This window comes from Emys orbicularis, chromosome 9 (genome assembly GCF_028017835.1).
Source record: "Emys orbicularis isolate rEmyOrb1 chromosome 9, rEmyOrb1.hap1, whole genome shotgun sequence".
NCBI classification, from domain to species: Eukaryota; Metazoa; Chordata; order Testudines; family Emydidae; genus Emys; species Emys orbicularis.
The window spans coordinates 62,185,777-62,197,876 of record NC_088691.1 but is presented as its reverse complement, the minus strand read 5'-3'; the positions used below and the strand labels follow the sequence as shown (position 1 = coordinate 62,197,876).

The 12,100-nt window shown below is 42.5% G+C and overlaps 1 protein-coding gene across 1 annotated transcript in view; it reads left to right on the top strand.

Annotated features, from left to right (window-relative positions):
- LOC135883987 (glypican-5-like) overlaps nucleotides 1–12,100 on the top strand; it is a 632,305-nt gene that overhangs the window by 30,753 nt on the left and 589,452 nt on the right. The window contains exon 2 of the mRNA XM_065411264.1: nucleotides 10,953–11,114. Within this exon, the coding sequence (XP_065267336.1) occupies nucleotides 10,953–11,114 (162 nt within the window). The remainder of the gene's footprint in view (nucleotides 1–10,952; nucleotides 11,115–12,100) is intronic.

Sequence of the window (12,100 nt, the reverse complement as noted above, 5' to 3'; positions counted from 1 at the left end):
GCTATCAAAGCTGTTCTGTTGCTCAGAGTGGCTGTTAATGGTACATGTTCAATATTTCATAATAAACAGGGATTAGTGACACTACTAGTACGTAGCTGATTTTTTTAAATGTACTTTTGTATGATTGTTTCACAGCCCTAAAAAATACCTTCACAAAAGCATCCTGGTTGTGTTTTTGAAAATACGGCATGCTATGAGATGCCTGGGTGAGACTGAGAGGTGTGGTGTTGCCTAATTGGCTGTCGTGGTGATTTCATGATGTGACCGATATACTGTACAGAGAGTGGCAAGACTGCTCAACTCCCCAAGGGACTTTGTGGTGGTGAGTTGTATGTGAAGTGCACCAGATGCGTGTCACAGGGCTGGTTCAGGGTCCTGTGCCTGAAAGGGTAAACCCTCTCCCTTTCTCAGGGAAGTTTAGGTAAAAAGGAACAGGATCCATGAAAGGACTGATGAAATGGAGAGGTTCTTTGTTAGGACAGCCTTGCAAAACCTGGGAAAGGGGTGTTTATGGTCTTCATTGGGATTGGCCTTGGTACACCTGGGAAAGAGAGCAGACTTATAAAGGAGGAAGTCCTCAGGGAGGAACAGACAGGCAGGCAGGCTGGGAAATGGGAGACCCGAGTGGAAGCAGGCTGAGGCTCCTGGCTCAGCAGAAAGCCTGCAAAGCCTGAAGGGGGGACAGGAGAGGACTTGGAGCCCCAAAAAGAACCAGGAAGGAACTGAGAGACTCTCTCTGTGGGCAGCCTAAAATAGGTCCCTGGAAGGGACTAAGTAAGAGATGGGAACAGGACTTTGGTGGGGTTACTCAGAGTGGGAAATAATTGAGTGAGTATTGAGTGAGGGGTTTATGTTGTGGGAAGCTCAGGAAGGAAGGCCTGTAGACTGTGTGAGTACAGTGGTTGATGTATATATTTTGGATGTGGGACTTAGGTACCCTGAAAGAGGTGCAATAGTGTGCAACCTGGCTGTAGGGCCAAGTCTCCAGAAGAAGGGGACCCCTGAACATCTAGAAGGGACACTAACGAGGCAGAAACTCGGCTTACTCACACCTGGGAGCTAGGGGGCTCTCTATCTGGTGGATGGCCCCATGACCTTGCCCCAGGTATGGCAAATTTCCACCATACCTGTGCTGTGGCTATGCTCTGGGAAGGGACAAAGCTGGTAAAGCTCCACTCTAGGGTAGTGGGAAGTGGGGTTGCAAATAGGGAGTCCTTTTTCCCATCTTCTAAAGGTGTGTTATAATGTTTGGAGGCAGGGAAGTTCAGCCTATGTCTTGGAGCTTGTCTTCATGGCAGACTTAATTGGGCTCAACCATGGGTTTGCCCTTAACATGCTCCATGTTCACACATCCGCACACCTCTGTCCATGCTACGTGGAAAGGTAGCCACTGCTACGTGAGCTATAGCTGATAGGGCAGACCCAGCAATAGCTGTGAAGGTGTATTGCTATCCCAAGGTACTTGTGAAGATGTGTGGTCACACCAGTTGAGACCTGATGATCCTCCAATCTCTTCTCATAGCTCTCTGACTGGAAGTTGGACTATAAGTGTCTCTTAGAGGGTCGGAGGGCTGACTGGGCTTTACCCTCACCACCACAGACCTATAAGAAAAAGAAGACGAATATGGGAGAGGAAGGGATATTCCCAGAGTTTGGCATCACTAACCTGGAATTTCCCAGGTCCTAGTGTCTGGAAAATAAGGGGTACCATTGGTCCCTTGGCAGCCATGCATGGATGTGGGATTGGGGTGAGAACAGCAGTCAGAGTGTGGGTTTCCCCAGTAGGCAGAATGTGACAAATCAAACACTTTTGATCCAACTCTGATAGGGAACGTAGGGACAGGAGCCAAGGGCCATTGAAAGTGGGGAAGCAGAGGCACAGATCAGTGTTGTCATGGCCAGGATTCCAGCTGAAATTGGAGAAACTGAGGCATGACTTAGTGTCGCTGTGGCTCAGATCCCAGCTGAAAGTGGGGAAACTGAGGCAGATAATGAATACCACCATGTATTCTTATTTAATTTCACACCCTGGGTAGTGCCCTCAAGATGAGTATTTTGCAATTTGCAGTCAACTGCCTCCTCAGTCCTGGCCAGACCCAATTTATTGTTAACGACAAAGTCTGAGATGGAGGAGGAGTTCTGTGGGGCAGTCCTTGAATCTGTGCAATAGGGTTTCCGTGAAAGGAAGAGAGTCGGATCTGAAAACTGATTTCAGTGCTTTGGTGGGGGGCACTGCATCTAGCATGAAAAAGAATCATTGTCTCCACAAAAGGCCGCAGCTGTCAGTCCCAGTTATTGGGGTGAGTGGGATCCATCCCTAGGGCACATAACAGCATGCCAGCTTGGGTCCTGTCAGGAAATCATTTCCTCCCACAGTTCCTAGAGTGAGCGGACAAGCTGTCCCACAATACCCTGTGAATGTGAGCAGTGGCACAGTGCAGTATTCTGCTAGAAATCTTGGGATATGTGCCCAATTGCCTGTATTGCTTGTTGTAGCCAGGTACAGCACCAGCGCGGACATGGGGTGTGAGAGCACCCCAATGTGGTCATGCTAGCATGGGTTAGGCTACCATGGGTTCGCTTACCCTGTGATTGCCTCACCTGTGCTTAGCATGCAGTGAAGACATAGCTTTGATGTGTGCTGGTTCCTTGCAGTGGGGTTGGGGACGCCACTGCTCTGCTTCTTCCTTTGGATGCAGGAGGAGTAGCAGAGAAAGTTAAATCAGGGTTTCAAAGTTCCTAGACCCACAAAGTGCAGTGCCTGAGCTGGTGGCTGGGGAGGGACCCTGCTTCCTGTTAGGGGGGATTTGTTCCTCTGTGTGTTGGGTGCATCTCATGGGTGGAGTTGTAGTAGTTTGGGATGGCTCTGCCCATATCTTTGTGCAATTCCTTTGTCCAGTTTAACCTCTCTGCAGGCTCTAGTATGGGATGGTGGGGGATGTACTTTCCATAGTGCTGCTGTATTAATTTAGGCTTTGTGCCTGCAGGAGGTAATCATTTGGGGAGCAGTGCTTGGAAACTTTCTTTTTTCATTTGGGTTTAGCCTCCTAATCTAAACTGGTTTCTCCTGATTGCTGACCTTTCCTGGAGCTGAGGCAACAGCTGCCCCACATGGATGAGTCCCAAGAAAGACACAACGCTGGCTGTTGTTTAGCCCAGCCAGATTTGAATGCAAGGTACTTAGTTCGCACCTTCCTGTATTACTAATCTTAGTCATTCTAGGAGTCTTTGGGGAGGTTTGCACAATATTAAAAGTTAGGCTTTGGATTAGGGTTTTGTTTGGAAATACTGCTTAAAAAGCCTGTCAAAATATAGCAGAACAGAGAGATTACACTGAGCTGGCTATTTGATAGTGACAACACAGGAGTACTTTACACAGTAAAAACTATAGGTCCAAGCCTCAACTTGTGTAAATTGGCCTATCTCCATTGAAATCAATAGAGCTAGGTCAGTTGACACCAACTGAGGATCCGGGCTTTGACTTCAGAACACGGCTTTTGCAGTATCATCGCAGAGCACTGGCCGTTTCTCTCCTGTTGATGTTAATGAAAATTGTGTGGTTAAACTCTTGTGCGCCAAAGTGAATATTCATTTACCTTTCAGAGGGGGTGTATTTTAATTTGGATTCATGGAGATTTCATTCCTAACTCCCAGCCTTATTTTAGCATTCAGGGACCTATTCATATACCTCTAAAAACTGGTTCTGCTGACGCCAGTGGCAAAAATCTCTTTGAGTTCAATTGGCCTTTGGTCCAAGTCCTCAATTGACATAAATGGTCACAGCTCCTCTGGTTTCAATAAAGCTACATTGATTTACACCAACTGAAGATCTGGTTATATAGCTTTAGTCTGCTGCTGCTGGGGTGTATTTTAGAATAGCAGTTGTACGTTTGTGCACGCTAAGTATTTTTAAGATTGCAGAAAAATGTCCAATAGGAGCCCTTGGTTTCATAACTTTCCAAAACATTCATATTTGGGGTTGAAATTTACCATAACTGGTCTCTGCCTGAAAGTGATTTGTTTTTCTTAAAGTTTGAGCAAAATCCTTTGAGCTATTTTTATTTTTTTAGTTCAACAAATGTGAGAAAAATGCTTTTCCCTTCCAACAAACAAACAAAACAGAAACAACCCCAAATACAATCTAACCACACTTCTTTTTTTACCCTGTATTGCTGCAAACCAGCTGTAGTTTGACATTTGAAGTATAGCATGTACATGGCACCCTGAGGACTAGTCACTCTGCTTGACTTGAAATACAAAATTGGTTTGTTTTTGGAAAGCTCTGAGCCTTTGAAATCTGTAGCCTGTGCGTGCGCAGTAGAACTGCCCTGTTCCATCGATAAGTGCACACCTCAGGAGTGAGCAAGGTGCATGCTTTCCATTTACTGTGGTAGAGTCAAAGGCTGGCCTGGCACTTTCACCCACATCTCTATTCTGTTCACAGTAGAGATGAAGAGACAGGAACAGGCATGTGACGGCCTGGCTGGTTCCTGTTCAGCAGGATTGTCGTGGTGTTTGGCATGGACGTGGTCCTCAAAGAGGGCCATGTGATATGTTTTAAATGAACAAAGTGTCTGAATGTTAAAATGTAAGGCAGTGATTAGAAAACAGTTCTATCAAGCTGGGAATGGTGCATATAAAGTGGTGGAAGTACATGTATAGCTAGTAAGATGCTCAATTCCAAAAGCTGATTCCAAGATACTGAGGTGCCCTGATACCATGGTGATCAGTGACCCTACAGAAAACTAGATGGGTAAGGAGATGAATAGCTGTATTACCAGCTCTGTAGCACTCCTATTGTCCCTCTCTCAAGTGCATTTTCAGAATGGTTTTTGTGGATTGTACTGATCAAAGGTCTGCTGGCTACTGCTCAGCTCCTCGGAGCCCACAGTCTCTGTTGAACAGCCTGACAGCGTACTGCCATGATGCAAGGGTAGCTCAAAGGTTTGTTGAAGGGGAATCTATATACTCAATGAACATGGTCACACTGAAATTAAAAAATAGCTTTCAACAAATATTTTCTGAGAAATGTTTCATATGGCTCTCCTGTGTCAGTGACTGTGCAGTATCCCTGCACCATGATTGACTCACTGAGACCATTTCAGAAGGACATTACAAACCATTGAGCAGCCCTGAAGAATCCATGCCGCAAGTGTAGCACAAGGCATGGTCTTTCCCTGTCCCACAATGGTATACAAGATGGTACAGTAAATATGCGGCAAGTATAGAAAAAGCATATACACCATCTAGAGAGAATTTAATGGGTGCTAGTCACTGAAATGACATCACTGATCAATTTTCTTCTTCTTTTACCTCTGTAATTTGAAAAGAGCATCTTTATTTTAGTGACTGTTCATGATGCACTTGGAGGAGATTTTTTTAAGGGAGGCTTAGCCACCTCAGCTCTAGGAACAATCATATGGTTGTGATGTCCTTATCAAACAGAACAGATTGCTGTGTTTAGTAAGTCACCTGCCCAGCACCCTTGGCAGCTATGGGTCTGAAATCTGATACGTATTCCTGAGCCTGTCTCAGCGGTGTTAATGCAGTTTGCCACTCAGTCACCATGGTGTCAGTGCTTTCTTTCCCCACATGTATGCCTTATTGATGGAGACTGTGTTTTGCATTAAGATGTAATGGGCTGAATTTATTATCATATTTCCAGCATTATTAAAGTCTTTAGGACAGTGCTAATCATCTCTAATTAATCTCAGCACCAAGGAATGTAGAGTACAGAAAGCTTATATTAGAGTTCTATAATTGGGCTAAAGGTTCTCCCCCAAGGCTAATACTAAATAAGAGAGAGCTGCCAAGCCTGCTATATGATAACAATACTGACTTAAAAGTATCATTAGGAGACTAAGGATCGTTTTGTTGATCTTTTAATATTCTGTGTTCTATATCAAGTTCTTAACTTTCAGGGTCTTTGTGCTGTTGCTTTTTAAGAATGCCTTTTATATCCTTTCAGCTCTGAATCAGCAGGCCTAATCATCAGCTTCCTGCAGCATTCATCCAGGGAGTTTACTGAGTGAGGAATTCTAGGAGAGCAGCTTCCCTTGTGGCTTCCTACAGCTTTCTTAAAGCTTTCTTAAGGAGACATTAGATTCTTCCAGATAGCTGCTTTGGTTCAAATCCTCCAGCCTTTTGAATGGGCCTGTAAGGTGCATAACCTACAGAAATGCCATGTTTCAGTTTTATGGGATGGGCACAGAGGTGGCATGAAGGGTTTTAGTTCTCAAACTCCATACACTGTGAATCTGAGCCCTTCCAGGGCTCTCAGAGCAGGGCTTCAGAACACCTTTGTGCGGAAGGGCTATGGGAGCTAAGGGGAAGAGTCCAGCATCCTGAGTAACAGCAGCTTGGAGCTAAGGATATTAGGTACAATTTTCAAAAGAGCCCAAGTCCTATTTTCAAAAGTAACTTAGTCACATAGGAGCCTAAGTCCTATTGACTTTCAATGAGTCTTAAAGCTCGTCTATACAAACACTTAGGCCTGGTCTACACTGGGGGGGGGATCGATCTAAGATACGCAACTTTAGCTACGTGAATAACATAGCTGAAGTCAACGTACTTAGATCTACTCACCGTGGTGTTTTCACTGTGGTGAGTCGACTGCTGCCGCTCCCCCGTCGACTCTGCCTGCACCTCTTGCAGAAGTGGAGTACAGGAGTCAACGGGAGAGTGCTCGGGGGTCGATTTATCACATCTAGACTAGACACAAGAAATTGACCTCCGCTGGATCGATCACTGCCCGCCGATCCAGTGGGCAGTATAAACATACCGTTGGTGTGCAGCAAGTAGGGATGTAAATCTACCCCACACTAGCTGGCTGCACACTAACAGCATGGACCTTGCTGCATGCAGTTAAAGTTCCCTGGTGTTTTTTGATCTACCCCACTTTGAAGTGGGAGGAGATTAAAGCCCACTATGGGATTTTTAATGCACAGTGGCAGGGTCCACATGGATGCTTACTGCGTGGCAGCAAGAGTGGGATAGATTTATACCCCAGCCTGCTGCAAACTAAGTTTTTGTATGGACAAGCCCTCATGCTCCTAAGGAGTGCTGGGCAGCAAACACTTCTCTTGTGCCCCAAGAATTGTTGAGATTTAAAAAAAAAAATTCTCATTCCAAATGAGTACAAAAAGTCAATAATTCCCAAAACATTTAAGCTCCTGTCAATTGAAATGTTTAATTTCAATAATTTCCAAGCTTTTGTTTCAATTTAAATTTTTAAATTTTATTTTACCTTTTTAATATAATCTAGACAATTTCAAAACAAAGTCATTTCAGACAGAAAAAAATAAATATTTTCATTTTGAAAATGCAGTAATGAGTTATTTCAACAGTTTCAAAATCTTTATTTCAATATTTTTTTTCAATTTGGGGGAGTCCTCAGAACCAGTTCTTTCCTGGAAATGGTTTTGGTTTCAATGAACTAGCATTTTCTGATGGAAAAACATTGGAAAATTCCCAGCCAGGTCTACTCCTATGTCACTTAGATATTTTGGAAAATGTTACCCAACTCTCATTTCTCAACCCTGCTTGCATTTACCTGTGTGCACAGCTGATTTTCTTGGCATCAGTGTGAAGAATTGGCCCATAGTGCTAAGTTAGTCATGTTGTCCATGAAATGTATGTAATCCATGTGCATGTGAACATGGGGGTGGAAAACAGCTGTATTTTCTAAAATGATGGGAGTCACACAATGGACTTTGAATTTAAATGAGCAACAAACAAACAGGTATTCCTGTAGACCTGCTTCTGTATACTGTGCACTTTTTATGTTTCTCATATTCATGTTCATGCACTAAGTAGTCTGTAAAAGCCAAACAAGTAGGAATACTAACAAGTATTGCTTTCGTTGGGCCTGATTCTCCAAAGGGATCCAGATGCACAGCATCCCACTTGAAATCTGTGCATATGTCTCCTTTTGGAGAATTGGAGTCCTAGTCATTCGTTATTTGTCAGAGAGCAAATGTTAGTTACATGGGGAGGGATTTCAAAAAGTGTGTAAATGAATTAGAAGCAAAAGTCTTATTGCCTTTTGGCCAACAATGGGTATGTCTACACTGCAAAGAGAAACCTGTGGTGCCAAGTCTCAGACCCTGGGTCAACTGACTCGCGTTGGTGGGGCTCGGACTGCAGGGCTAAGTGTAGATGTTCTCACTCATGCTGGAGCCTTGGCTCTGAAGCCCAGCAAGGGGGAGGGTCTCAGAGCCTGGACTCCAGCCTGAGTGGGAATATTTACGCTGCTACTTTTAGCCCTGCAGCCCAAGCCAGAGTGAATTGACCTAGGCTCTGAGACTTGGTGCCCAAGTTTTTCCTGGCACGGTTGACATACCCTTAGGCACTTTTGAAAATCCCTACTAAGTGTAGTTAGTGACACAAATCTTCTTTTTTAATCTTTCTTTTTATTCACTTGCTGTACTTTTAAAGTTAAACCATATTTATATTTCTCAAACAAGGTATGTATTGAAAATAAAGCAGATGTTAGAGATCTGTCTTAAGGGTGTATCTTGCTGCCCACCACCATAGTAGCTAAGTGCCTTCTGTCATAATTTCAGGCCAACTGCACCTGTATTCCCTCTCATGGTCCTTCAAAGGCACCCACTGTAGTCTCTGGCTCCCAGCTGTCACCTCTCTTGGGCAGAAGCCTGCGTCTCACTCCCTGCAGAGCGGGATTTTAAAGCCGCACAGCTCCCTGGATTTACACCGTGATGGCCCCAGCAAACCAGGCAACCTAAATGCTCATCTGCACTTTGCTTTCTCCCCAGAGGCTGTGACCACTGTATTGCCCACAGTTATAAGTTAATGCAAGCACAGTTATTCTTAGACGAAAGCATATTTAAAACCTACATACATGCTAATAAACTTACCAGAGGTCACCCTAACTCCAGTCTCTGGCTCTGAGAGGTGTCTGGTCTTGAAAACCTACAACTGGGTTTTGTCCCGGCTACAAGTTCATGACTGTCTCAAAGTCAGAACCAGAACCCAGGCTGGACAGTTTGGCTGTCACCTTATACAGCTTGAGCCTTTGATCTCCAGTGTAAATCCACAGACCATGATCCAGTCATCCTCATGTAGCTGGAAAACGCTGGGGTTTTGCATAACCAGATGCAGGGACTTTGCATTCACCTGCCCCTACATATTCCCCAGGAAATCCACTTCACATGTATTTTCCCAAAAGTCCATTCTTGTCTGGAACATTTTCAATATAGCCCTTTGAACTCCCAGCGCTCACTTCACATCTCTCCCCTAGAGAGTTTACATGCGATCCTGGCCCACAATATTACATAAACTTTACATTTCAGACAACAGAGCCCAAAGGTACTTAATCTTAATTCAATAAAGTCTCCCAAGGATATGCAGGAAATTGCCATATCTATCACACCTTCCAAGTAAAATCAATCACGATAGCCAAGTCCTAATGGACTTGATGGAGTCTCTGGCACTTCTTCCTTTTGAGGTCAAAACTCTGCTTGGGATACAGCAGTGGTGTTTTTTTTTTTTTTTTTTTTTTTTTAAAGCTTTTTATTAATTTCATTTTTTTTATCATGGGGTAAGACTAGGAAGGAGGAGTCAGTGTTGTGAGTGTCATTTTTATGGTGGAAAGGTTTTTTTGAAAAAGGAAGATTTTTTGCAACATTTCCTAAAGTTGGTCACACTCAGGATTTGGCTGATCTCCAGAAGTTTTATTTTTACATTGAAAGAAAATGGGTTTCTTTTTTGTTTGGGGAGGGGGTGGGGGTTAACTCCTAAAACCGCTCATTTTAGGCAGTTTTTCTTCTAGGGACTTTCTTAACCTTTTGAATTTACTTAAAAATTGCATACTTGAGAGTGGGAATGCGTCTCTCTTTTTAAAATGTTTTGTCTATGCACCAGTATTTTCTCTTTGTGTTTAGTTACTCCTCTTTTCTCTGTTCTTCCTTGCTTTTCCTTTGGAAAAATATATTTTATTAATCACCAAGATATTTTTATCTATATTCTAACACATTCCTTTTATTGACCTTTATGGCACCTGCTATCACTATGAATACAATACATAACCTGTGAATATCCAGCATGACGGTATATAGTGCAAATTCCATAATCAGGAATACTGAACTTGCATAAAATACACATAAAAGGATTTAAAAAATCCAGACAGATCTCATTCAGAAAAACCTGTATTTTTATACAAAATTTAATGAGTCACTTTCTCCGTGGTTGCAAAGCAAAATGCAACTTCAGTTTTGTTGCATTGTAAAGCAGGGCAGAATTTGGCCCTCAATATTTAAAGTTACATTTTATTTAAATAAAACTCCCCCAAATTATTTTTTTATTAGTAAGGAGGCTTCTGAATATAAGGCTGGGAGTAAAAACAGGTCATTTTATCATTTTATTTGTATTACAGTAGCACCTATGGGCCACACAACTCCTACTCCAGCCTAGCAGAATTTGACACACACATTTCACACTTCTGGGCTGACGCTTTGTGATTCATGGTTTCCAGCGGAAATGCTGCTCCTTTAAATATAGTGGGTTTAAGATATCACTGTACTATAATTGAACTCTTAATATTTTAGTTCAGGTGATTTTTGTGCCTATTGTACGTACTGTTCTGGCTTCTTGTGATTTTTAGTGCTTCATCATGACACTCAGCATCGACCAATGATGGAATAAGTGACAAGCTTTTAAAAGTGATATGACATAAGAGTGGGAGCACATGACACTGTGAAGTTATTCAGATCTGGCTGACACTGACATAAAATATAATAAATTAGAGCCCTTAAAGTGCTAACTCAATTTCAATGTTTCATTCCTTATGGGTTTTGTCTATTGTAGGACATCCACCTCCTAGGTTGTAATTTGACTGTAAAAAAAAAAAAGGCATTTTCTTTTACTTGTATGGTATCTATCTAGAAAGTAGTTTTAATTCTTCCATTTCTGGTTTTGTTTTTGTTTTCCAAAAGAATCGGATTTGCAGATCTGCCAGCACAGAGCACCAACCTGTTGCACTAAAAAGATGGAAGAAAGTTACCAGACAGCTGTTCGGAGAGAGAGGACTCAGAACATCCAGGCCTTGAACTTTGAACTGAAATATATGATAGTTGGTCATATCACAGCTTTTCAAGGTAGGAAACACATGAAACTTCATGACCCCACAAAATAAGCATGCTAATGTTGTAGACGTTATTTAATTTCTACTATATAATTGCAGGCAAGCTTCTCTCACTTGTATTTTTATCATTTCTGCTAGATGTCGAGTCATTGTTTGTGCCTCAGCTTTCTATGGCCTTGATTCAGGAAAACATCCCTATTCAGGAGAGCACTTGGGCATGTGTGTTACTTTATGTGCATGTTTAAATTCTCTACTAACTAGACATGGATTTAAGCAAATGCCTAAGTGTTTAACTGAACTTGGGCCTACCTTCTAGGCTTGAAAAAGACAGACTGGGATTTTCAAAGGCACAAATGGCAGATGGACACTAAGACCTGAAAAGGAGCTCTATAGCTCAGAAGCTTGTCTCTCTCAAGACATTGATCCAGTAAAAGATATTACCTCACCCACGTTATCGCTCTAATATCCTGGGACCAACACAGCTACAACACTGCAAACATTTTTACCTACATTCTCCCACTCAATGTCAAGGAATGTAGAGACACAGAAAGTAGAATAAAATGTTTTTCTTCCTGATCACTGATACAGTTCAGAGAGAGAATTATCATCTGACTAATGCCTTAAAATGTTTCACAAACTACTGAGTCACTTGAAGTCTGATTCCTTTTTGAAGAGTCGTGGCACGCAGTTAAATGTGAGTGCATGAAAGAATAGACATTTGAAAGATTATCCTCCGAGCTCTGAAGGGAGTGACAGTTATCTTAATAACAAGTAGATTTGTCTTTCATCTGGAGATTGCTATATTCGGGCTGGTGTCTTCTGGTCACAGTATTACTAAGGAAAATCAAATGCTTGTATAGGATTTATATTGCAAAGTGCTGAACACTCTGTCGGCAGTCCAGCAAAGCACTTACGCGTATGCTTAACTTTAAACGTGTAAGTGGTCCCATTGATTTCTATGGGACTATTTGTGCTTAAAAATAAGTCTGTACTTAAGTG